Raw genomic sequence first — 27,900 nt, forward strand, 5'->3', positions numbered from 1 at the left:
GCACCCTTCCTCCCCGCACGCGCAGTTCTCTTCACTAACTCCCCGATACTCTCCTCTAATTGCATGCAAATGCATGCCGCGGCTTTAAAGCGGTAGGGAAGGGTTGTGCCCGCGTAACCCATTTTACTGTATAGGCGCTTAATACGGCGCCTATACATTAACCTGGGTGCTCTGGTACCTGTCATTTCAAATGACATTTGAAATGGCGGGTGCCAGGAAGTGTAAAAATCAAAATTTTTAAATACCTGTCGGAGGGCCGCGTGGGTCCAGGCGGCCGGCGGGATCCGGGGGGCCGGTGGTCGCGTGTTAAATCTAGGCCGCGGGCGGGTGGGCGCCTGTTCCGGGCGGGGGGGGGGGGGGGGGGGGGGTGGACGCGCGTTAATTTCAGACGGCCGCGTGGGTCCAGGCGGCCGGCGGCGGCGGGAGCCGGGTGGTCGCGTGTTAAATCTAGGCCGCGGGCGGGTGGGCGCCTGTTCCAGGCAGCGGCGGCGGGGACACGCGCGTTAGTTTGAGGCGGGCGGCGGGTGGTCGCGTGTTAAATCTAGGCCGGGTCCGCACAGGCACGCATTCATTCATCCGGGCGGAGGAGCCGGTGGCGAAAGCAGCCGGCTCCTCCGCCTGGGTGAATGAATGAATGTGCGCCTGTGCGACCCCTGCGATTCGGTGCTCAAGGCAGTCACATGCTGTGACGTCACGCCTTGAGCGCCGAATCGCAGGGGTCGCACAGGCGCGCATTCATTCACTGCCGGTGGGGGCTGCCGGAGAGGCAGCCCCCACCGGCAGTGAATGAATGCGCGCCTGTGCGGACCCGGCCTAGATTTAACACGTGTGTCCCCCCGCCGCCGCTGCCTGGAACAGGCCCTCCGACAGGTATTTAAAAATTTTTATTTTTTCTTCTGACAGGTTTTATGTGTCCCACATTACATTTTCTCGATCATCTCTGTATCGCTTTTTTTTAAAATTGTGTTTTATTGTTTTTGAGTATCTTAAGCGGTGTCGATGGATTTGTTACTAGACTCACAGTCCTAACTCCTACTAGGGGGAGGCGGTAAACTAAGACGTTATGGCCGCGGCAAAACAGTGCGTTACTAATGAGAGAACCTGAGTGCCCGTTACGGTATCGGAGGGGAATAGCTAATTCCTTCATTATACAGCTAATTCGTTCATTTACATGCCGGGTGCGGGAAGGGTTACACGTCTGTTTTAAGAAGCGCTACGGACGCGCAAAACTGGAGACTGTATCGCTGGTTTGCCTTACGCGTCCGAATTGTGCGCAGCGAGCTCGTTACAGACGAGAAATCTTCAACTGAACTTTACTGTATCGAGCTGTTAGCAGGAGGCTTTTTGTTGTAAGGGTTTCCTCCTCCCCTGGTCTCATGTTTGGTGCAGTGGTCTGTTACACTCCAGTTCTGGGGTACACAGTGGGGCCTTGTAGTCTGTGAGCCCACATTAACTGACATGTAGTGGCTGCATTCTTACCTATGTGTACAAGTGGTACTGTGTGCTTAATTTTTGTGCACTTTCAGGACAATACAGAGAATCTTGGGACAGTGGGCACTCGGTGAGTGCCTGCTCTCCTGACACTCCTAGCCACCTCTCTTGGGTATGTGATTCTTTATTTGAATAAAGGGTTGTGCTAGGGACAATAGCATGTCCCTAGCGCCTCATTAGCATAGAGGTGGCTATCAGTGGGTCCTGACAACGCTCTATTTTACTGGCATCAGTTTCCAAACTTGCTGACAGCCGCTGGTTAGGAAAACAGATGCCAGTAAGCATCTGTTTTCTAACTGCTGGCCAGTGAGCAGATTTTTAAAAACTTAAAATTTTTGGTTCCTCCAGAATATTAGAATATTAAGTTGGCGGGTGTACAGAAAAGCAATATCTTCTGCTTTTCTGAGCATTAAATGTATGGCTTGGCTACACATTTTACTTTCGGCATCCTGTGAACTAATAGCCTCATCAACATGCATTTGAATGTGATGAGTGCTATTAATTTTGGGGGGGGGTTGGCCATGGTTTGTGCTAAATCCCTTACCATGTAAGGGATAACAGATGTCAGATGTGCATCCAATTGCATGCAAAATGCTGTACTTGGCTAATGGCACTGAACTGTCAGCCTTAGTTTTTGGCCACATAGGTAAGTGTTGGACACAATTTAAGTGCCTAGTTGAGCACCTCTCAAAAAAAAAACAAAACTAAGCAGCTATACACACACCTCTGGCCACTGCTCAGTGTAAGCCATCATAGTGCCTTTTTTCTTGTATACAGGCATCTCAGCCAGGAGTGCCAGCATTGGAGACTCAGGGTGAATTGTCTTCCTCAGATTTCACCAAGGCTGGCTCTTCCTAACCAGATGTGGGTCTGGGAAAGACTATGCAGGTGTGGAGTACCTGACTTTGGAACTCCCTGACTGGTTCCTCAGCAGGGGAAGGTCCCTCCTGGTCTGGAAGCTTCTACTTTTTTCCTCAGCCCTGTCCCATGATTCTAGAGCAGAGGTGCAGGGGGGAAAACCTTGCCTGGTTTTTTTGTTGGGTGCCAGGAGTACTCCTGGAGTGGCAACTAGTCCTCTGAGGTCTGGGAAATCAGAGCCATCCAGATCTCCATCCAAACTGCTTGGTGTTCCTGCTCAGATTTAGTGTCTGAGACAAAGATCCCATTTTGTTTTCCTTGCATAAAGCCTTTTTCCCTATGAAGGAGGCTATTCAAGAATTAATCGATCTTGAATGGGGTACCCCAGAGGCTGTTTTCAAAGGGGGTTGGCATTTGGAAGGCCTGTACCCTCTGGATCCAGTGGTAAGAACACTTGTTTTTCCCAAGGTGGAAATGTTCTTGTGTGTGCAGTCTCAAAATGAATTACTATTCCTGTAGGAGAAGCAGCCTTGAAGAATACTTGTGCTAAAAAGGTTGCAACCATCCTCGATTGTTTGAAGCAGTGGCAGTTATCTTGCAGATTGCTTCTTGTTCCTTGGTGGCTTGCTCTCTACTTCTCTCCCAAGAAGTTGAATCTAGGGTAAACTCCAGGGCAGCTGTGGAACCATCTGCTGCCTTGGTGGAGGTAGGCTGTGATTTGGCCTACCCTTCAGTCAGTGGGGTGGCTTTGATAGCAGTGGCCAGGTGTCTGTCATGGTTGAGAAATTGGCTGGCTGATGTGACCTCCAAGGCTAATCTCACCAAACTTTCCCTTAATGGCTCCCTTTTGAGTTGGAGAAACTGACCAGTAAGTGAGAGGGGCAAATCTTTGGATAAGCAGGCACAACACTCCTTTCATACAAGAGGGCATGCTAGAGGATCCAAGCATTTTTTACCTTGAGCAACCTTCAGAGGACACAACCCTTCAGTGGATCTCAGTCCTTTTGTCCCCAACAACCCAGAAGTATAGGCTTGGATAGTAGAATCTACCAAGCCTTCTAGTGAAGGTTTGCTGACCCACCTGGGCACAGGAGATAGGGGGATGGGATGCCTTTTATCAGAGGTGGCTTGAAATCAGATCAGTGGGTCCTAGAAGTGATATGAAGAAAGTGGGGTTTCAGTGTTCCACAGAACATGTTCTTGGTGCTCCCTGCCACTTGCCACAAACAGGCAGTGGAAACTGCATTGGCAAGGCCCCTTAATATGAGGGCTGTGGTCCCAGTGCCAAGTCTCAAGGAAATACAGGGTGATTTTTCCATTATTTCATTGTGCCAAAGGAGGGTTTTTCATCCCATCTTGGACCTTGAAGGCATCTGTTTGAGTGAAACATTTTTGTATGAAGACATGCACTCTGTGGTAATGGCTGTGCAGTCAGGAATTTCTTACCTCTGGATCTGAGGCATATCTCCACATTATACATAGAAACATAGAAACATAGAAATGACGGCAGAAGAAGACCAACCGGTCCATCCAGTCTGCCCAGCAAGCTTCACACATTTGTTCTCATACTTAACTGTTTCTCTTGGCTCTTAGTAACCTTATGTTCTAATTCCCTTTTCACCCCCACCATTAATGTAGAGAGCAGTGCTGGAGCTGCTTCCAAGTGAAATATTAAGTTTGATTAGTTGGGTAAGCGGCAGCATAGCTCTCTGCCATGAAGCAGAGGGCAATGCTGGAAATGTGTGAAGTATCAGTTTTTCTTTTCCCCTGTCATTGAAGCAAGGAGTCATGCCGGACATGCACCGAAAGTGAAGAATGCCTTGAAAGTCACATTAACTATCATCAAATATTGAAAAGCCTAATAATTGGTAATACCTATAAGCCCATGAACCCATCCCTGTTTTTTTTTCTTTTTTCTTTTCTTTTTTTAATTGGGAGATGGATGCCCTTCATCCTTCTACTCTGTGAAGGTGGACACCTACCACCGGCCACTGGCATCCCGCTCCGTTAATGCCTCTGTGGCTACTGCCGCTCCATGCAGTGTTTTACTACCTGCTCTTTATATGCGTCCTCTAGAACTGATGGATCCCATCCCTGGGTTTTTTTATTATTTATTTAATTGGGAGATGACAGCCCTCCATCCTTCCGCTCCGTGAAGGTGGACACCTACCACTGGCCACTGGCATCCCGCTCCGTGAATGCCTCTGTGGCTACTGCCGCTCTGTGCAGTATTTTACTACCTGCTCTTTATATGGACACCTACCACTGGCCACTGGCATCCCGCTCCGTGAATGCCTCTGTGGCTACTGCCAACTGTGGCTACTGCCAACTGTGGCTACTGCCTCTGTGGCTACTAATCCAACTAGAACATCAATGCTTCCTGAGGTTTGCAGTTCTGGGATGCTTTCAGTTTTGGGTACCTCCCTTGGTCTGGCCACCACTTCCAGAACCTGTTCCAAGGTAATGGTGGTAGATGTGGCTGAGTTGAGGATGGACTTCTAGTACACCTGTATTGGATGTCTGGCTGACTTGCACCAAGTTGCTGGAAGAGCTGCTTAGTGATTTGCAAGGTGACTTCTCTGTTGCAAGAGCTTGGCCAGGTGGTGAACATAGTCAAGATCAGTCTTCAGCCTACTCAATTGCTGGAATATCTGGGGGTTCAGTTTGACATGAAGCAGGCCAAGGTGTTACTTCCAGAAGCTCAAATTCAGAAGTTGCTAGCTCAACACCTTCTGAGCACTGTGCCTGACTGGTTTTACCTACAGGTAATGGCAACCCTGGAAGTGGTGCCATGGGTGAGGGTGCATATGTATCCTCTTCAGCTCTCCCTGCTGTCTCAGTGGAATCCAATTCTAGGACTGTGATTTGGCTTCACCTGCTGATGGAAGCCTTCTCTCAACTGCAGTGATGGCTGCAGGCAATTTTTGGAGTGGAGTTTACCTCCAGACCAGCTAGTCCTGACAAGAGATGCAAGTCTCCTTGGTTGGGGAGCACACTGTAAAGAGCTAAGGGCACTGGAGTGCAGTTTCTCTGGAACAATCACCTGGAGGCCAGTTTAGTCTATTTTAATTCTATATTTCTTATTTTCTTGATGTGATTTATTTTAATACCATTGTAAACTGTTCAATTTTATATTGTTAGACAGTATAGAAATGTCTTAAGGTGGTCTAGCTAGCATGTTTACAGTTCTGTGACAGGCTGCAGGGGTTGCTCAATCCACATGTTGATCAATGCAATGACTGGCTTAAAGCAGCAGGAAGGTACCAAAAGCCAGCAAGTGTTGCAGGAAAATAGATCAACCTATGGAATGGGCAGAGATGTAGCTCCAAATCTCAGCTTCACACATCATAGGCTAAGATAATGTAAAACCTGAAAATATCAACACCACCTAACAGTGATATATAATTTATGCATCAATCAAAAATGGGAACAAAACTGCTTGATCTTGAATATTCTTTAAATTGTGCTTATCAATTTGTTACTGATGTAATAAAATGTTTTAGCTTTTTGTGAACATACATTTTTAAAGCCTACTCATCTGGAAGAGAATTTTCTTGAATGCTTCATATAAGGTAAACATTCTTTTTCATATTATATGAAGCATTCATGGAAATTCTCTTCCATAGATGTGTAGGCTTTAAATGTATTTTCACAAAAAGGTAAAATATTATCTTAAATCAATTTGTTACTGATATAATCATTACATAATTAGCTATATTACTTTGTATTTGCTGTTTTATTTTTATTACTATTTTCACACTTTGTAAACTTCCAAGGTCTCCTAGCTGTAAACCACTGTGATTACAAATTGTATTCATCTATACATTCTTTCACTGCACATGTAAAACATATGTATTTCATTTGTAAAACATTGAAGGCCAGTACCAAACAGTATATCAAAAAAATGTAAGAGCAGACTTCCTCAGCAGGGACAGTCTGGACACAGTGGGCATCCTCAGACTAGTTTCAGCTGATTCAGGATCACTGGGGTCTCCTATTCCTGGACCTGTTGGCAACTTTGCACACTGCATACTTTTTTTTGATTCTTCAGCTGCAAATGAGATTGAGGCCATTGGGGATCAATACTCTAGTGTAGGAGTGGCCGGAAGACAAGTTGCTGTATTCCTTTTCTTCATGGTCCATGTTGGGCAGATTGATTCAAAGGATCAAATGCCACAGAAGGGATGTTTGGTTGCTCCAGATTGGCTCAGGAGACAGTGGTATGCAGATCTGCAGAGGCTCCTGGTGGCTTTGTCTTTGACTTCAGCACACAGGAACCTGTTGCAGCAGGGGCCTGTCCTTCATGAAGGACAGACTCTATTTTGTCTTATGATATTGCCCTTGGTTAGGCTTTCTAGCTCTTAGCAAGGTGGAGGTCACTGCCACAAAGTATCCACATTTCAGCAAGCAAGTTCTGTTTCCTTGGCCTATGTGCAGACTTGGGAGTGTTTGAAGTCACTGCAGTTAAGATTCTATTTGTTTTGGAATTTTTGCAGGATCCTTTGAATAAAGGCTTTGCCCTTTATTCCTTAAGGATACAAATAACTGCTCACCTGTTTCAAGGGTCCAGTCAATGGATCTTGGCTCATTCTGCTCTGGTCCCTTTTCTGAAAAGAGTGGCATATCTTTGTCTTTTGCATTGCTGCTGCCCCATAGTGTCATCTTGGCTTTGGATTTTTTGATAGTACCTATATTTTGACCATGATGTACTCTATCCTTGCAGTTTGACCTTGACAAGTGTTTCTTGTGGAAAATGTCTGCACATAGGGTTTCTGAGCTGCAGGCCTGGTCTTGCCAAGAACAGTTTCTTTTTTTTACTGAAAGTGATTGAGTTTCAATTGAACCAGTCCATCTGCCTGCCCTCTCTGGTCAAGGAGAGATGTAGAAATAATCTGTTGCAGCCCTTGGATATCAGACAGCATATTGTCGGGACACTGGGCCTTTGCATAGGTCAGATTGCCGGTTTGTCCTCCTTGGTGGTACTAGTCAGGGAGAGCCAGTCTCATGGGCTACAATAGCTTTCTGGATTTAGGAGTTAGTCACAACTGTGTACATGGATGCTGGGAAGTTACCTAGACGGGTATGGGCCCATTCCACTCAAGCTCAGGCAGTGTCATGGGCAGAAGTTAGATTGTCCTTACACACCTTTCAGGTATCATCTGTATGTACAAACCTGAGAACACAGCCTTTGCACATGCAGTTTTGACTGGGCATCCCCCTGCCCTATTGAAGTAGCCTTGGGTACATCCCACTTGTTCTGGATTCATCTGACTGGATGCTAAAAAAAACAAATTACTTATCTGACTTCGTTTTCTTTAGGGCAGTCAGATGAATCTATTTTATCCCAGGACAAGCAGGATGCTAGTTCTCGCATATGGGTGACATCAGTAATGGAGCCCTATACAGAAACTTCTGTCAAAGTTTCTAGAAACTTTTGACTGGCACTGTGCCCACTGAGCATGCCATGATATTCCTGGCCACAGGGGTCTCCCTTCAGTCTTTTTTTCCACTGAGCCATTAGCTTTGCAGGTATTAGGAGTCCTCTGAGGTAAAATTTACCTCATAAAGTTGGAAAAAAACTTAGGAAAAACATTAAAACCGCAGGGGTCTCCCAGGTTAACATCGTGGTAAGTTTTTCTATCACCTTTTTTTTGCCGTTCCGTACCATTTTTTGCCTTCAAGTTGTCGACAGCTGTCCGACTTAATTATGGCCTTGGGTTTCAAAAAATGCCCGATCTATTGCCAGAATGTCCATCAGACCCACACTTGGAATGTGTGTCTGGGAGAAAAGCACGACGTGTTAACTTGAGATGTGCTGAAATGACACCGAAAGGGAGAACTCCAGATGGAGAAAATGGAACACTTGTTCCAATTACAATTGATGCCTTCGTCAACATCCACCCAGTCTCCAGCTGGAGCGATCCACAAGGTCGTGTTAAAAAAGCAAACACCTGATGAGGCAGGGGATAGGGCATCGCCAACCCCATCTACATCGTCGTTCAGGTCTGTATTGATTATCGAAAAGACTACCGAAAGTAAGCAGAAACAGCACCGGAGGCCGCACGACCCAGACATCAACCCGATACCCGGTGATCCATCGAGGGTTCCTGGGTCCCAATCTAAGAAACCTCACAGGACCGAAACATCAGAGGCCTTCTAAACCACGGTGATCCCCACTGCCATCAGTGCCAGAACTGTACTTCCTCAGGGCCCTGGGGAAGTACCAGAATCACCCTCACTGCCTCCCCCATAGCTGCTCTGGTCTCACCAGCTATGCGGGCGGAACTGGGTAAATATACTCACCAGGCAGTAAAGGATGCACTCCTAGCTGCAGTGCCACCTCAGCCATCAAGGCCATCACCAAGACTATAAACACCACCGATGCAGTCAACTCAGGTTCCCATGAACCTGCCAATACCATCGACTATTCCATCGATGCCAGAACCCATAACCTTGCCCATACCAATAGTGCCATGGCCCTCAATGTCATCGCTGCCAATACCAGATTTGTCTCTTTGCACTGATTTTGGCCAAACTAGACACTTATTATCAGTGCCATTCCAATAATATCTCCAGAATAAACAATGCCACCACCCACTGGAGAGGATATCCTGAAGAACCTTCCACCTTCAGAGCCAATTCCCAGTCCATCAGGGGTTCCATGCCCTCATCACAAATATCACCATTGCTTCCATCTAACCTGCTGGAACACCCATCCAGGCCAAAGGAGTACACACCTTCTACTCCACTTCATCCTCATACACCAGACACTTGGCAAGATACATTCACATCCTCAGAGGAAGTCCTCTCTGAACCATCACCTCCAGAAAAAAGAAGACATTCTCCTCCAGAGGACCTTTCATTCTCCAACTTTGTCAAAGATGGCAGACACCATCCCTTTCCAATTACACACTGAGGATGATTCCAGACAAGACACTAGAAGTACTACAATTTGTGGACCCACCCAAGGAGGTTTTGGCAGTTCCGGTCCACAAAGTCCTGGTAGAGCTATTGCACAGGTTATGGGAACATCCCTGCTCCATACCCCTGGTCAACAAGAGTGGACGCAACATACTTGGTCCAACACATCCCAGGGTTTCAAAAAACTCTACCTCACCATTCAGTAGTAGTTGAGTCAGCACAGAAAGTCAGAGTAAAAACTCATTCTTCAACCCCACCAGGCAAAGATAATAGGTTCCTAGACAACCTTGGTAGGAAAATGTTTCAAGGTTCTATGTTGGTATCCAGGATTGCTGCCTACCAATTATATATGACTCAATACCAGCATAATCTATGGAAACAGATCCAGGAACTCTCTGAGAATCTCCCACAGCAACTTCAGGAATCCTCAACTATTCATAAAGGCCTTGAAGCAGGCAAACATGAGGATCCTTTAAGATTGGATCTGAAATGTGAGTGGAAACAGCATTCTCATCCATTGCAAAACTGTATAACATTGACAGCTTAGATGAAAAAGGACATCGACTGGTGGCTCCTTGCATCCACAGTGGACAAAGGAGCCTTGTTAGTCCAACACAATGCAGTCCTCACAACAGATGCATTCCGGAAAGGTTGGGGAGCTCATCTCAACCTATGGGAGACGCAAGGTCTATGGTCACTAACCATACAGACTCTGCAGATCAATCTACTGGAACGCAGTGATAATGCAATGGCCTAAAAACCTTTCAGAAGTATCGTCAAGGTCGACGAGTCGTGATATATATACAGACAAGCCGTAAAGCCCGTTAAAACGGGCTACATCCCTCTGTCTCTCACCTCCCCCTCATTCTCTCTCCCCTCACTCTTCACCACCCCCCTCCCCCACCCACTCCTCTCCACCCTCCCTCTCCTCTCACTCAGTCCCCCCTCTCCCTCACTCCCTCCCACTCAGTCCCCCCCTCTCCCTCCCTCCCTCCCTTCACCCACCTCCATTTCCTCCCGGCGCCGTAAGCGCGACTTCCCGCAACCCTCACCCGGCTCCATTAACTCCTCCCGCTCCTGCCGGCAGATCTCGGGGGGGGTCACTCCCGCGCGCGCGGCAGTGACCCCCCCGAGATCTGCCGGCAGATCTGGGGAGGAGAAGTAGCGGCACCGCGCGCGCGCGGTGCCGCTACTTCTCCTCCCGCTCCTGCCGGCAGATCTCGGTGGGGGGGGGGCGCGGGAGTGACACCCCCCCCCCGAGATCTGCCGGCAGATCTGGGGAGGAGAAGCAGCGGCACCGCGCGCGCGCGGTGCCGCTGCTTCTCCTCCCGCTCCTGCGGCCCCACCGCCATTTTTTTTTCTGATCGACATCCTTGCCCGCACATGCGCAGTAGAGCTGTGCTCTACTGCGCATTTGCGGGCCGTCGGTCACAGGCCATTTATAAGGTAGATAAACAAGTAAGGTGGGTCCGGTTAATGGCCCCTCTGCAGCGAAGCCCTACACATTTTTCATATGCACACAGGCATTCCATCAATCTAAAAGCAACTTACCTGCCAGGAATAGCAAACACCAGAGCAGACAGGTTAAGTCGCATTTTTCACCCGCATGAATGGTCTCTCAACCCAAGGGGTATGGACACTAGCAGAACAAAGCCTGCAAATTTGTTGTAACTCAGAGCAATCCGAAAGTCTCTACAAGTTTGGTTTTTTTTCAAGATTACCTAAAGGGCTGCAGAGTCATGATCTACACAGACAATCAAGTAGCAATGTTTATACATCAACAAACAAGGAGGGTCTGGTTCTTGGTCCCTCTGCAAAGAGACATATCTACCAACATGCTCATCAACACTGCATTCATCTGCAAGCGACTTACCTTCCGGGAGTAGCCAACACGAGCAGACAGGTTAAGTCGAATCTTTCATCCTCACAAATGGACACTCAATTCAGACATAGCTCAAAGCATATTCACAAGATGGGGAATCCCATCGATCTCTTCGCAATGGACATCAATGCACAAGTCCCCAAATTCAGCTCCATAAGACCCAGCAACCTCAGGATAGCTCAGGATGCTTTCATCATTCCTTGGCAGACAGGCCTCCTATACACCTTTCCTCCCATACCTCTAACAACGAGTCAAAAGTGCATAGCAGACAGAGCTCAATTGATTCTCATTGCCCCACCCTGGCCGAGACAACCATGGTACACTTTCCTTTTCAGACTATCTCTGGAAGAACCAATACATCTACCAAATCGTCCAGATCTCCTACTTCAGGATCACGGGACTCTTCTATACCCATTACACACATCCCTCCACTTGACAACTTGGAGGTTGAACAGCTCCTATTAACAGAACAAGGAGTCTCTCAGTCTATACAATTCATTTTATTAGAATCCAGGAAACTTTCAACAAGGAAGAACTACAGTTAGAAATGAAAATGTTACTTTAATTGGTGCATATCCAATAACATATCACCAATAGACTACCAGAACAACTCATGGATTACCTTCATACACTGGGCTAGCCACATCTTCCATTAGAGTTCATCTCCATGCCATAGGCACATACCATAGATCATTAAATGATACACTGATATCCAATCATCCATTACTATCTCATTTCATTAGAGGACTATCTCATCTTTGTCCTAGTTGCAAAACCTCCTGTTCCATGGGATATCAACAGTCCTGGAACAACTCATGCTTCCCCCCTCTTTGAACCTATGGAATCAGCACATATAAAGTACCTTACTTGAAGGTAGTGTTTCTAATAGCAGTAACTTCGGCACGACGGGTCAGCGAGCTAAAAGCACTAGTACATTATTCACCATACTTAGTTTTTTCACCAAAACGTAGTTCTCAGAACTCTCCTATCCTTCTTACCGAAGGTAGTTTTGCAGTTCCATCTTAACCAAAACATAGAATTACCAATCTTTTTTTCCCTAAACCTCATGCCAAGGAGAGGGAAAGTTACTTCATACACTAGATTGTAGTAAACTAATGCTCTTTTACAAAGAAAACAAACTTGGAATCCTGAGCTTCCCAACTATTTGTATCATTTGATCCGAAAGCACCAGGACTATAAGGCAGAGAAACATCTGGGCAACATGATCTTGGTAGCTCCAGAATGATCATATCAACCATGCTTCCCAGATCAAACCTCAGGGGCCTGCTATGGCCATGTTGATCCAGGATATTGACTGTTTCCCATCAGGGTCCAATATTTTTTGGTTGGGTGGCTTTGCTTTGTAGGAGACATCTGAAATGGAGGGGATATTCTGAAGTGGTTATTTCCACCTTATTGCAGGATAGGTAATCTTCTACATCCTTATGTGTGAATTTGGAGGATTTGAGTCATGGTCTGCTGTTGGGAGTGCAGCCTGTCTGTTCAGGCTATGGTGACACTCTTGGCTTTTCTATAGAGGCTCTGTCAAGGGATGGCTTAACTCTTTGAGAGTAAGTATCAAACACTGGGTTTCCAGGGTAAGGTGCAAGGGAATCCTCTGCCAACACATCTGGATGTTTCAGTTCAGGGTGCTAAAAACTTGCATCCTCGGGTGCAGAGCCTTTGTTCATCTTGGAATCTGAATCTAGACCTTAATGGTTCAGACCAAGCCTTACCCAATTCTCTAATGAGCTGTGATTAAGTCATGCTGTCATGCTGAGATCCCTTCCTACAGATGTCTGATTTGTGGGTATCTTTATGCCTCTTCTGCCTGAGATGGTCTTGGTGGTCCATTGTGGACAGCTTCCAGTGTGTTTTGGATTCTGATTCCTTACACCTTACAAGGGGAGTTTTGCCTCTTAGATTGCATGCCTCCATTGAGGTATCTAAAGGTCACTTATGATTTCCATAGATCTTTGTAGATCAGATCACCTTTGTTCCATGGAGTGGCCCAAAGAAGGGATATGTCATCTAAGGCTAGAATTGTGCAGTAGCTGAAGAAAGTGGTTGACTTAACATTTCTAAAAGATGCCTGCTGCCAGGGGGTTAGTGGCACACTTGACACTTTCCAGCAACTTCCTGGGCTGAGTCCCAACAGGTCTCAGCATGAAATTTGCTGGGCAGCTACTGGGAAGTTGCATGCTTTTGCTAGGCATTATCACTTGGATATGGGGATCCAGTTTTCATTGTTTGTGTTCTATGAGCAGAACTCCCCAGCCCTCATCCAAGGTAAGGGGAGCTTAGGTACATCCCAGGAATCTGGACTGATCTGGGTACATGGAAAAAAATTGGTGGTTACCTGCTGATTTTTGTTCCTGTTGTACCACAGATCAGTTCAGAGACCCACCCATTTACTGGGGGTAGTCTGCTGCTTATAGTGCAAGTTGTTGGGAGGTGTTTCAAGGCTGATCACTAATGTTAAATTTGAGAAACAAGTGTTTTCTTTGGGCAACCACCTTCATGCTCATTGGAGGGGAGTGAGTTTGCTTATCTTAGAAAATTAAGATTGTTTTCATCTTGGCTTGGGTACAGGTCAATACTGAGGGACTGCAGGTGGCACACTGGTTTATGTAGTGTCAGTGACTGTCTGCTGGTAGGGAGGCATAACCCAGGAGACTGATCTGTGGGTAGACTTAAGAGTAAAACAAATCCAGTAGCACCTGTAATAAATGGGGAGGGAATGAATAAACTAACTTGGCCTGGTTGCATGTCTTTTCAGATGAGCTTTTGTGACTTAAGGTAACTATCCTTTTTTTTTTTCTCCCACAGCTGAGGAAAGATGTTGTTCCGAAGACTGCAGGTATACATTTTCTTTAAATGCAATACTGTTAAGTAATGTCAAAAGATCAAGGTTCCTTACTTGTTGCTTCTTGCCCAATCTGACATGTTATCCAATATTTACAACACAAATGCAGGAGCAAAGAACTGCACTTCAAGCATTCAACAGCAGGGGAAATGCAGTTAAGTTCAATGAGTCCCCTCAACAGCATGAAATTGGTTTTAATATGCACTTTTTATTGGCGGCAACTCCATTGCTTAGAGGCACAATTTAGACAGGGTCCCCCAACATGGACCCATGTTTTGCCAAACATGGCTGCATCGGGAGGGACTTTAAAACAGGGTTCATAAGCTGTAACATAAAATTAAGATAAGGGGGGACTCATAACAAAGATCCAATATTGAGCAGCATATATAAAAAACCTTCATACATCAAAAAGGCACACATCTTTAACACTCATTCTAGTTCACAAAGAGCAGGGCAGTACTAGCAAAACTGTTTAAAGAACATTGATTAGCCAAATTTTTGGTGCTATTTTTCTGGGTTCTTTAAACATAGTTTTGCTAGTATTGCCCAGCTCTCTGAACTAGAATGCCCATAGGGGGCAGACTAGCCCTATTCTACTGCAGGTGGGTCCTGGCCATCATTTGGAGGGGTAGTACCTGGATTTTATGCATACCCCTCCAGACAAGTTCGTGGAGTCCCCCTGCCACGACATCTTCAAGAGGGTGGCAGTGGAAGCTACACTGTCCAGACTACTGGCTCAAGGCCATAACCCAAGTGCCTCCACAAGAAAAAAAATACTGGACATAAAATAAATGGAATAATAGTCTCCAAGAAAGAGGGGACGTTCAGGCCCATCCTGGACCTCAGTCAACTGCCACCTGAGGATTCCCCACTTCCACATAGAAACCCTACAATCTGTAATAAGGGTGATACAACTAGGAGAGTTTCTCACATCCTTGGATCTTTGAGGCCTACCTACACATCCCAATTCATCAGGAACACCAGCAATACCTATGCTTCAAAGTCCTGAACCATCACTACCAGTTCCAGGCACTACCTTTCGGGTTAGCCACAGCACCCTTGGACGTTCACAAAGGTAATAGTGGTGGTGGCAACACTGAGGAAGGAAGGAATCCTCGTCCACCCTTACCTAGACAATTGGCTGATCAGGGCAAAGTGGGATTACCTGCAGGTCCTCGGGTTGATAGCATCCACACTAGATGCTATCAACCAGTGAGTGCTGTAGGGGCCTCATGTGGGCTTGTGCCATGGTCAACAAGCCCACATGAGGTCCCTACACGCTCACTTCTATCACGGTGGAGCCCATGGTCTCAGAACTACACTGTACATCTATCACTCCCGGGCAGAGTCCGGAACCAGCTACCTGGACCCTACTCACCACAGATGCTAGTCTACAAGGCTGGGGAGAACACTGCAAGGAGTTAACCGCCCAAGGGCAGTGGAACGCAGAAGAGGCAGGATGGAACATCAATCACCTAGAAGCACAGGCAGTCAAACTAGCTTGTCTGCAGTTCGCTCACAGACTTCGAGACAAAGCAGAGTAATGTCTGACAATGCCACAAGTGGCCTAGATCAAACGACAGAGGGGAACCAGAAGCCAACAAGTGTCCCTAGAAATAGACCCCCTGATGGCGTGGGCAGAAGCAAATCTCCAGGAGATCTCTGCCGTCCACATTGCCGGGAAAGAACATCAGTGGACTTCCTCAGCAGGGAAAGTCTATTCCCAGGAGAATGGAGGCTGTCATCCACAGCTTTCCAAATGATAGTGAATCAGTGGGGGACACCAGACATGGACCTTCTGGCAAACAGATCCAATGCCCAAGTGTCCAGATACTTCAGCTGCAGGCAGGAACAGCAGTCCCAAGGGATCGATGCCCTGGTACAGACCTGGCCACCGGGGACCCTACTATACACCTTCTTGCCGTGGCCCCTATTGGGCGCAATCATTCACAAGATACAAAAACACAGGGGGCTAGTTCTTTTCTTGGCTCCAGATTGGCCAAGAAGACCCTGGTACGCAGACATGAAGACTGGCAAGGAAGCCCCTACCCCTGCCTCCACACAGGGACCTGCTACAAGGTCTGGTTCTCCACGAGGACCCAGCTCAATTCTCTTATGGTCTGGCCATTGAGGGCCTGCCTGAGAGTGGATACTCAAGTTCTCCACATCCTTAATGTACATAAGGATTTGGAGAGTATTTGAAGCCTGGTGGAAGACCACAACATCAAGCCACACTCATTTAAAGTTCCCATGATCCTGGAATTCTTACAGAAGGGACTGTCCCTCAACTCCCAAGGTACAGGTGGCCACATTGTCATGCTACGGCTCCAAGAGTGAGGGGGACAGCATAGCCTCTCACCCAGACGTGTCACACTTCCTGAAAGGAGTCTAACACATTCGTCCACCACTAAAGTGGCCGGTACCTCTGGAATCTCAACCTTGTTTTGTATTTCCTAGCAGGAGCTAACTTTAGACCCCTCCAAGGACTGTCCCTCTGCTTGTTAACCTTAAAGACTGTGTTCTTGCTGGCAGTTTGTTCAGCCTGGTGCATCTCTAACTACATGCACTGTCCTGCTGTGAGCCATTCCTCAGGCTCACCCCGGGAGCCATCCAACTACGCACTGTTTCCTCCTTCCTCCCCAAAGTGATCTCACACTTCCACCTTAACCAGACCATCTCACTACCAACGACGGATGGCTTGAATTCAGAAGAAGCCCGTAGTCTGTGCCACTTCAACATGTCGGAACCCGTATGAAAATCGGACCACCTCTTCATCCTTCACAGCAGAAAGACAAGGGGAAGCAGCCTCGTGGGCAAACATTGCCCACTGGATCAAGGAAGTCATCAAGGTGACCTACGTAGAAGCTGGCAAACCACCACCTCTACAGGTCAAGGCCCATTCTACCAGAGCCCAGGCAGTATTCTGGGCAGAAACTAGAATGCTGTCACCTGCCAAGATCTGCAGGGCGGCGACATGGTCTTCCAGCCATACCTTCTCCAGATTCTACAGTCTGGATGTTCAGGCTCGGGAGGACACGGCATTTGCAAGGACAACTCTAAGTGGGTCATGGGCAGCCTCCCACATGGTTCGGGAGTAGCTTTTATACATCCCATTGGTCCTGAATCAATCTGCTACACGCTAGGAAATGGAGAAATTACTTACCTGATTTTGTTTTCCTTAGTGTAGACAGATGGACTCTGCATCCCACCCTTGGCTGCCATTACGCATGGTCTTTCGAATGATTCAAGGGTAAGCCACATTTTTTTTATCTAGGGCATCCACCCTGCCGGGTGTAAACACTGGTCTCCAGCTATAGTCAATCAACCAGTTCAAGTTAAAGTTAATCAAGTTTTTAACGTTTAACCAAGTTATGAAATTATTTAAGTTAACCAAATTAAGTTAATCAGTCAGTCACACATCCACAATGCTTTTCAAGGAGAATACTGAGGAGCTGCACTTCCTGCAGGGGTATATGTACTAGGGGCTGATGTCAGATTGAAATCTGATCCATCTCCAACTGCTAGCAGGAGTACATTATACCCATTGGTCCGGAGTCTGTCTACACTAAGGAAAATGAAATTAAGTAATTTCTCCAATAAAGTTGCCCACCTTTCTCTCAACCTCATTCTAATGACGGAACACTTGTTACACACCCTAGACTGTAAGCGAGCGTTGGCATATTACAAGAGAACTCTACAAATCGTGTATCTCAGCTGTTAGTCTCCTTCAACCCAAATGCCCTGGTCTTACCGGTGGCTAAAAGAACCATCTCAAACTGGATTGTACAGTGTATCCAGTTTTGTTACAACAAGCAAAACTTACAACTCCCCTTGCTCCCACCAGCTCAAAGTTCAAGCCATGGCTACCTCCATAGCACATCTTAGAAATGTGCAACCAGTGGACATTTGCAAGGCAGCCACATGGTCGTCACTTCTTATTACTGCATAGACAAGCAGTCAGCAGGGGATGTGAGGCTGGGACAGGAGATTCTACACATTGCTTAATTAAAACAAGCGATTACCACAGGTACACACCATGCAAGGGATAAATAGTTAAGCGTGACTGGGAGCTTGGGACTCCCATGACAGCATGGCTAATACTTTTTCCTGTTGAAAGCAGGGCTGAAAGTTTGCTTACCGTAAACTGTTTCCGTAGATAGCAGGCAGACCCTCCTGCCTCCCTGGTAGCCACACTTTTTCGTCAGCTGCGCTCAAGCTTAAATACAGACTGAGGAGAATCTTTCTTTCCTGCGTGGGAACACACGTGCAGCCGCAGAGACTGAAAAATTCTACTCTTAAACTCCGCCTCCTGGGCCCTGATTGGCAGTTCCCATGACAGCATGGCTAATTCATCCTGCTATCTACAGAAACACCATTTACGGTAAGCAAATTTGCTTTTCCTGGCATGTTGCTTCTCAGTGGCCACCAGCTGTTTCATGGCAGTATTTGACTTTTGATGGTGTCCCCAGTACCCTCAGACCTTATTGCTGGCCACATGAGATCTGTATCTACTGCCTGGGGGCATCACAAGTACCTTAGCACCCATGGACGTGTGATTTATCTGTAATCAGATGATCTCCCAAAGGCTGCTGTGCCTGGCTGGATAAGAGTGAGCAGACTTCTTGGACTCAAAAAGCTTTTAATCTACTTTGGCATTGGAGGTATAGTCACATGGAGGCCAAGGGGAGCCATTAGATATGCAATCCCTCAGCAGGTCAGTCTTGAGGTAGCTGGCAAAGCGCTGTCATGCTGCAAGACATTAGTCTTCAACCTCAGTGCCAGGGAAAGACTGGGCTGAGCACCACTGCTGTGACTGGTTGCACTCTATGCACAGCCCCAGGACTAGTGTGGCATCAGCAGCTGCTGTACAACCACCAAAATGACCCTATGGGGAAGAGGCATCCTCTATCAGACCCAGAAGTCCCAGCTGTTCCTCCAATAAGTGTTGGGCACCAAGCCACCGTGGGATTGTGGGGAGACACTGGTGACACCTGTCCTAACTTCAGGCTTTCAGGAGGAGTTGGACCACAGGGTTCAGATGGCAGTGCTCCAAGCCCTGTGGGGTATCAAACTGCCACCAGTCCTCATGCCAGTCTCTGCTCTTGGTGCCCCTGCTATAGCATTTGGATGTCCTTTTAGGTTTCCTTCCAGTGCAGCTGGTGCCAGGGCCATCTGTTCCTTAGCCTCTGGAGTGACACCCATTATTGGCTACTGTAAATCTTCCTCAGTGGACTCATCAGCACCTACAGGGCCATTGGGTCCATGGCCAGGGTTTCCTGATCCTATCCTGGGACAGGCATATCTCTGTACCTAGAGGCCTTGGTAGGGGCCATTCACACCAGCTTCCAGGGGACCTTAACAAGGAAGAGGCCCCATATGACCCTGAGGGGACAATACATCAGAATCCTCTCTGGAGGACTCATATCTTCTCTTGGTGACTTCTCTCACCAGATGAGGTATAGATCTCCTCTGGAGGATCTTTCCTGAAGAACCACTTATGATTGACTTTGTCACCTCTGGTTCAGAAAACTCAGCTTTAATATTCAAGACTTGCAAATGTACTGTATTTTTCACTCCAAGATGCACTGCCCCCCCAAAAGTGGGGGGAAAATGTCTGCATCTTATGGATCAAATACATAAAAAAAAAAAACTTACAACCCTCCTGACCCCCCCCCCAAGACCTGCCAAAAGTCCCTGGGGGTCCAGGAGCAATCTCTTGCATTTGGGCTGTCTGCTGCCAGTAATCAAAATGGCAGACAGCCTTTTGCCCTTACTATGTCACAGGGGCTACCAGTGCCATTGGCCCCTGTGACATAGTAAGGGAAAGGGCCATCTGTGCCATTTTGATTACTGGCAGGAGATCGCTCCTGGACCACCAGGGACATTTGGCAGGTCTGGGGGGGGGGGGGGTTGGGATGCAGGTTTCAAATAAAATATATCTCAAACCATTGGTGCTCTTCCCAGCATTATTCTCACACAGCAAGCAGTAGAATTGAGTATAGCAGCAACACAGTAAGAGGAACCACATAGGACAGGTCCAATAAAGCAAATCAGAAGGTGGTCCCACATAGCCAAGGCAAAAACAAGACAACCTTATGCTGTGGAACGATTTATTAATATAGTATTACAGAGCCCGACTCCGGCCGAGTTTTGCCAATTAAGGCTGCATCAGGGGCTTCATGCACCCTGTATCGGATTCCTCCAGCCTGCACCAGATTCCCTCCAGCCGGATCCTAGCTCCACAGGTTCCAGCCAGCACCCAGCTCTACACACTCCTGCCTGCACCAGATTCCTCTCCAGCCATTATCAGAGGCTCTCCTGCAACCCCTGTTTCTCTCCACCTGGAGTCAGTCCTGCAGGTGGTGCTCACTACACCTGACGATTGCCCAATCGTAACAGCTAGGATCCGGCTGGAGGGAATCTGGTGCAGGCTGGAGGAATCTGATACAAGGTGCATGAAGCCCCTGATGCAGCCTTAATTGGCAAAACTCGGCCAGAGTCAGGCCCTGTAATACTATATTAAATCTTTCCACGGCATAAGGTTGTCTAATGTTTTTGCCTTGACCACATAGGACACTACTCTTCAACTTCTCCGGAGGAATCAACTTGTGGTTTGACACCAGATCCAGGACTAGAGTTGCCTTAAGTGTTGAGTTTTTCTGCAGCAGGGTGATAGTTATAGTGCTCATGTAAATGACATGTAGATGTGGCTATTAGCTATCCATGAGTTTGGACACTAACCCTTATTGCATCAAGTGTTGGCATAGTGTCCAAAACACATCCAACTGTGCTTTATCCTGTGCACTTTGGCTCCTAAGTGTGGGAGTTTAGGCATGTTTCACTCTTCCTTTCTGCATAGGAAGATTGTACTGGAGTTGCTGGTGGAGGCTACCTCTGGGAGAAGTGGGTGGAATAAGGGGGGGTGAGACAAGCTGGCATGTTTGAGGGAACAGTGCTGGACAAACTGAACATTTAGTGGAAATGTGGTTTACTGCCTTACTGGGGCTTATAGATTTTAGGGATTTCCAATTTGCCATTGGAGAAAGCACCTGCAGGCATGAGTTGTCAATTGCTGACATTTCTAGTTTCACCTAGATACTACTTTAAGCCTACAAAAAGTAGGAACTACCTGCAGCTCAGAGCTTCCCTAGCAACACTGGATAACCAAAGTAAAATCCTTAGTCCTAAATATGGTGCTATATTACTGTACTGAGTTCTGCTATAAAGCATCTTGCATTTTTTGAATAAACCTTTGCTTTGATCAAATTACCAGTCAATGATTATATTGTATTTTGATAAACAGTATGCAGAATTTTATATTTTTGTGCATAGAATTCCTCTGAGTAGGACCCCTTGACTGCCTTAAATGATTGCTCCCTGCTGACAAGTTTCGGGGGGGTGGGGGGAGTCTTTGCCAACAGATATGGCCACTTGTAAGTTCAGGGCTGCATTGAGTATGCTTACTGTTAGACAAAATATTAATCAAGTTGATTGCTGTTGACTAATTGCTTATCTTTTCTTGATAGAGAATTTCAGGGCCCTGTGTACAGGAGAGAAGGGTTATGGTTACAAAGGATCTATTTTCCATAGAGTAATACCTGACTTCATGTGCCAGGTAAAGGAGACAATATTCTGAAGTGTTAACTATGTATCTGCAGTGTTATGAGGGCAGAATAAAACTAGCAACAGATGAGTTCTGAGAAATATAACTTGTTTTCAACTCAAAGTTAATGCTGCTTGGGTGTAACCGACAGATGAACATGGGACTAGTCAAGAGTGACACAACTTTATAAAATGGCAGTGATAGCCTTTTAAGACATTAGATAAGTCTGGTGTTCAAGATGAGCTGTATTGGCATGCATTGGTCTTAACAGCAAGGTTACACTTTTTTGCTGGTTATCTAAAGAACAGATGTGCTTTCAGTCCCTCAAGGAAGAGATGGCAATCACTTGACTGGAGGACAGTGGCAAAAATCTGAAACCTGCAAAGAGCATGCTGAGCATAGAGTACTATTAATGCAAATTCAATAAATGATTTTATTTGCACAAAATGCAATCCAAAACATCTTAACTTTGGCTAGTGAGATGAAGGGTAAAATGAGAGGAAGAAAATTGAAATAGAGCAGAATGAAGAAATGCTGTGCATCAAATAGATAACTTGTAACTTTCGTAGTGCAAACTTTTTCAGCTTAAACTTGATACACATCATTTAGCCTGCTTGCAAAATAAGCAATAACTGAAAACCCCATCCCTATATGGGGGGGTCAACTTAGAACAGGCAACTTAGTTCTAGAGTGACACAGTCCAGGACTTGTTTTTCAGGATATCTGTAATGAATGTGCATGAGACTTGTGTACAGTGGAGGCAGTGCATGCAAATATACTTTACATGCTTGTAGATAGCCTGTAAAACAGACCTGTTTGTAGCACATGGCCTGGAGTTGCCTACCCTTACTTGGACTATTTTATTCCCATAGAATGTTTTACATTTAGGATAATGCCCTTGACTGCATAAACTATTTGGAGTCATGCTTCTGCCATGATTATTCTTTGGCTGCTCACATTTTATTGCAGCAGTTTTTAATAGACTGCTTAATGTCTCCTTTAGGGTGGTGACTTCACAAACCACAATGGAACAGGAGGAAAATCAATTTATGGAACAAAATTTGCAGATGAGAACTTCTCCCTGAAACACACTGGCCCTGGGATTCTGTCCATGGCTAATGCTGGTCCCAACACAAATGGTTCCCAGTTCTTCATCTGTACAAAGTCCACTCCCTGGTAAGAATACTGGTAGCAAGCAATGACTCGGGCAGGGAAGAGTAGGTAATGTAAAACACTTAGTGTTGAATTTCAGAGAATTAAGTCGGATAATTCAAACTTGTCACTAAACTGTCAAACCACTATATTAGAAAAATCCATATTTTATTATCCTGCTAAATCTGTCCAGAACTGAATTTAACTCCTTCTGCAGATGGGAGGCAGATCAAAACACTTTCTGAGGCATCACTATTTACATGTGGTGCAGGACAGTTAAGGCCAATATTCTCATCAGATAGAATACATACTAGTGGTGCAGCAGGAATTTCCATGGTGTTTTATCTTAATAGCTCATAAGTTGCAGCTTGTATAGCTGATTCCCTGTACGTACCAGGATCAGTCCAGACGGTGGGTTATGTCCCCCGTCCAGCAGATGGAGTCAGAACAGACTTCGAGGGGCGTTACCATATAGACCGGTACACCCTCTGCAGGAGCTCAGTATCTTTCTGACTCCAGCAGATGAGAGTAGGGGAACCAGTTGCTTCCCCAGGAGGGCAGGTATTTTGTCCTTTCTGCTCCTTTTTCTTACCTATCACTTAACAATTTGGATCAAGTTAAAAGAAAAAGTTCAATTTTTGGGGAGGCGTGGTTTGCTTCTTCTCTCTCACTCTCTCCTCCTTCCCTGGCCAGGGTAAGCCACAGTGTCTGTTTTCTTTTTTGACTTTTGGGTTTCTCTTAGCATTGGTGCCTCGTGGAAGCCGGTGGTGCCAGCCTCTCCACACTATCTTCCACCGTCCCGGGGCCGCTGCTGCAGGGAGGGGAGATTCCCCTGCTCCTTCAGGGCATTCTTTTAGTGGGTAGCACAGGCCGATCGGGGCCCCCCCCCCCCCGCGGCACATCTTCGTTCTCTGGGCCCCCCGCAGCATTTTCTTTTCCCCGGCGATCACGATGCCGCGGCTGTCCCGATATCCTCAACCCCGGCCGAACATCGCGGGAGGGGATCTGCGCACAATGCCTTCCGGGGGGAAGGCACCTCAGCACTTTTTCTTTTCTCCCCTCACTGCAGCACCTTTGGCAGGAACGGCGGCCATTTTGAATTTTCAGCATTCTGATGGCACACACTCTTGGCGCAGGACGACGGACTTTTGGGAGGTGTCCCCAGAGGAGGATTTACCAGACCCGGGGCCCTTGGAGGGCTCCTCCTCAGGCCCCCCCAAGCATGCCAAGATTTTCACCAGAGTTCATCCTCTTAATGCATAGTGCATATTTGCAGGGCCTGGAGGCTCCTGGTGGGCTGCCCACAGGCCCCCCTCCCACCAAAACTCCTAGTCTTCAGACTGCTCCACAGGGCCCCCTGACCTGGTGTGATCGGTTTTGGGGGCCCCCCCCGAGTACCCACCCAGGTAATATTGCCCCGGGAGGGGCAGGGGCAGCTTCATCCTTGGGGGGAGATCCCCGGATCCTGCGCAGCCGGACGCTCAGAGGGAGACGACCCGCGAGTGCTCCACATCTTCCGGAGAGAGGAGTTGGATGACCTCAGATCCTTCTAGAGCTGGATCTTGACCCACCAGCTCCAGTTGCCCCTGCCATCACCACGTCTTCCAATAAGGGGGACCCAGTCCTAGCTGCCCTCCGGCCGAGGTCTCTGGCCTTTCCCACCCACGATTCCTTTTTGCAGCTCCTGACCAGGGAGTGGGACACCCCTGAGGTATCTTTAAAGGTCAGTCGAGCCATGGAAAAGTTGTATGCACTTCCTGAGGATTTCCTGGAGCTCATCAAGGTCCCAAAGGTGGACTCTGCGGTGTCAGCAGTCACTAAGAGGATGACTATTCCGGTGACGGGCGGAGCGGCATTGCTCAGTACTCAGGACTGCAAGCTGGAAATTTTTCTCAAATGGGTTTTTGAGGTCTCTGCCCTGGGAATGCGAGCTGTCATGTGCAGCTCGCTCTCGCAAAGGGCCAGTCTTCGCTGGGTGCAGCAACTTCTCACTTCTCAGGATCTGCCGCCCAAAGAAACCACCCAGGTGGATCGTCTGGAGTCCGCCATAGCATATGGGGCGGATGCCTTGTACGACCTCTTCAGAGTTCTGGCGAGGCCCATGGTTTCGGTAGTAGCGGCTTGGTGTCTTTTGTGCCTCCATAACTGGGCAGCGGATGCCTCCAAGTCAAGCCTGGGCTCTCTGCCTTTCCGGGGCAAGTTCCTCTTCGGAGAGGATCTGGATCAGATCGTCCAGTCCCTGAGGGAGAATGCAGTCCACCGCCTGCCTGAGGATAGACAACGTCCTTCATGGTCCTTTGCCTCTTCTCGAACCAGGGCCAGAGCGCAGTGGCACTACAGGAGTTACAGGCAGACTGGGCCTCAGACACCCTCCTCCAGATCCCAGTCCTGGCCGCGGTACTTTCGTGGGCATAGGCCCACGCATGACAGGTCGGGACAGGGGAATCCCCCACCCAATGATGCCAGGCTCACCCACTCCTCCACCCCCAGGATCGGGGGTCATCTTGCAGATTTCTACGAGGAGTGGGTGCATATCACTTCAGACCAGTGGGTCTTGGACACTATAAGGAACGGCTACACCTTGGAGTTTGTCCACCCTCCGAGGGAGAGGTTCCTCTTCTCCCCCTGTGGCTCAGACCTCAAGAGGACAGCAGTGCAGCAAACTCTCTGGACCAGTTGCAGAAGATAAGGGCCATTTCTCACATCCCCTTCGAGATGGGCTTGGGCCATTATTCCATCTACTTCGTCGTGCCCAAAAAGGACGGTTCCTTTCAGTCCATCCTGGATCTAAAGGAGGTCAAGTCATTACGGGTCCTCCAGTTCCGCATGGAGATGCTACGCTCTGATCGCAGCAGTGCATCAGGGGGAGTTCCTTGCCTCCCTAGACCTGACGGAGGCTTACCTGCACATTCCCATCCTCCCAGCTCACCAGCAGTTTCTCCATTTCAAAATCCTGGACCAACACTTTCAGTTCAAGGCACTCCCCTTCGGGTTGGTGACCGCTCCTCGCACATTCACCAAGATCATGGTGGTAGTGGCAGCAACCCTAAGGAAGGAGGGCATCCTTGTTCATCCCTATCTGGACGATTGGCTGATACGCGCAAAGTCTTTCACCCACACAGTCCTCGGTAGCCAGGGTCGTCCAGGTTCTTCGCTCCCTGGGCTGGGTGGTGAACTTCTCCAAGAGCTCCCTCATGCCCTCACAACACTTGGACTTCTTGGGGATGAGCTTCGACATGCGTCAGGGCAAGGTCTTACGCCCGGACAAGGTTCAATCCTTGCGGGAACACATGACTTTTCTGCATTGCCAGAACCCACCTCCTGGGACTATCTTCAGCTATTGGGCGTGATGGCCTCCACCATCGATCTCGTGCCCTGGGCGTTTGCACACCTGCATCCCCTACAGGCAGCTCACCTTTCCTGCTGGAAACCAGTCTCACAGGATTATCAGATGATACTTCCCCCCCCCCCCCTTCCGCAGGCTACCAAGGACAGTGAGTTGGTGGTTGGATCCATCGCATCTGGCTCGCGGCGTCTCCCTCTGTGACCAATTGGGTGGTGGTGATCACCGATGCCAGTCTAGTCAGATGGGGAGCCGTCTGCGATCGAAGCACCACGCAGGGGACTTGGTCGGAAGTAGAAGCAACATGGCCAATCAACTGCCTGGAAACCAGAGCAGTATGTCTGGCACTCCACCATTTCCTTCCACTGGTGCAGAACCGGGAGGTCAGGATTCTCTCTGACAACGCCACCACCGTGGCCTACATCAATCGGCAGGGAGGGTACGAGGAGCCGGCACGTCTCGCTCAAGTCGGCACTCCTGATGGAGTGGGCAGAAATTCACCTTGCCCATCTCAAGGCCTCACACATCGCTGGGGTGGACAACGTTCAGGCAGACTACTTGAGTCGCCAACAGCTGGATCCCGGAGAATGGTCCCTCAGACAAAGCGATGCAACTTCTTGTCCACCGGTGGGGTGTGCTGCACTTGGACCTGATGGCGACCTCCCTCAACGCCAAGGTCCCCCGCTTCTTCAGTCGCAGAAGAGAGCGGGGCGTGGAAGGGGTGGATGCCCTAGTTCTCCCGTGGCCTCCATCTGCTTCTCTACGCCTTCCCTCCCTGGCGGGAAGAATCCTCTGCAGAATAGAAAGCCATCAGGGAGCTGTGATCTTAGTCGCCCCAGAGTGCCCCCGCCGGCCCTGGTTTGCGGACCTTCTACAAATGGCGATAGATGACCGATTCAACTAGGACATCTTCCACGTCTCCTTCACCGGGGACCGGTATTTTTTGAGCAGGCAGAACTCTTCTGTCTTGCGGCATGGCTTTTGAACGGCGTCGCCTCAGGCGCGGGGGCTACCCGGAGGTGGTAGTTTCCACTCTGCTGTGGGCCCGGAAGACGTCTACCTCGGTAGCTTACGTCAGTCTGGAGGGTCTTCGAGATGTGGTGTTCCAACCAGGGCACTCGGCCCAGGTCCTACAGTTTCTCCAGGATGGAATGGACAAGGGACTCGCCTATAATTCGCTTCGGGTCCAGATGGCCACCCTGAGCTCACTAGTACAGCCATGGCACCTCGAAAAACAGAGATAAAAGCTCAAGGCTTCTGCCCAGCATGCCACATCAGAGCCACACAAAGTGAGGAGGTAGACGCTCTGGGAGATCCAGTCCTACCCAGGGCAGAGTTCTAGCTCCTCAGGGGGTACCCCAGACCTAGCCAGAGGGACCTCCCCACAGATGGGGAACCCCAAGGATCCGGCGCACCTCAGCTTCGATCCAGCTTCGACCTCATGGGTGGAGTTCAAGGGGATTCACACCTTTTTCAAATGCAAAGTGAACCTCTGGCTGTTCAGCCACATGCTCCACAGGAGGACCCTCATGCCCCAGGCCCTTCAAGACCTAGGCACAGGCTTCCATTACCCAGAAGCCCCACCTATGGGGACTTGGACATCTCTTCTAGGGTTTGGCTTCCTCTTCAGAGGGGTCTTCCCCCCCCCCCCCCCCCCCCCCCGGGACAGCCTCACTGAAACATGAGACACTTCTTCACAAAGGACAAGCTCCTGGACCTGGTCAACCAATGCCTGATGATCTCGCCATCCCAGGCCCAGGGACTTCAGGGAACCTAAACCGAAT

General features: G+C 48.2%; 1 protein-coding gene across 1 annotated transcript in view; it reads left to right on the forward strand.

The window, feature by feature from the left end:
* The window catches only part of LOC115092856 (peptidyl-prolyl cis-trans isomerase-like), a 41,178-nt gene that overhangs the window by 7,008 nt on the left and 6,270 nt on the right, over nucleotides 1-27,900 (forward strand). Inside the window, exons 2-4 of the mRNA XM_029604221.1 lie at nucleotides 13,982-14,012; nucleotides 21,545-21,633; nucleotides 22,625-22,797. Coding sequence (XP_029460081.1) covers nucleotides 13,982-14,012; nucleotides 21,545-21,633; nucleotides 22,625-22,797 — 293 coding nt within the window. The remainder of the gene's footprint in view (nucleotides 1-13,981; nucleotides 14,013-21,544; nucleotides 21,634-22,624; nucleotides 22,798-27,900) is intronic.

Source organism: Rhinatrema bivittatum, chromosome 5, assembly GCF_901001135.1.
Source record: "Rhinatrema bivittatum chromosome 5, aRhiBiv1.1, whole genome shotgun sequence".
NCBI lineage: Eukaryota > Metazoa > Chordata > Amphibia > Gymnophiona > Rhinatrematidae > Rhinatrema > Rhinatrema bivittatum.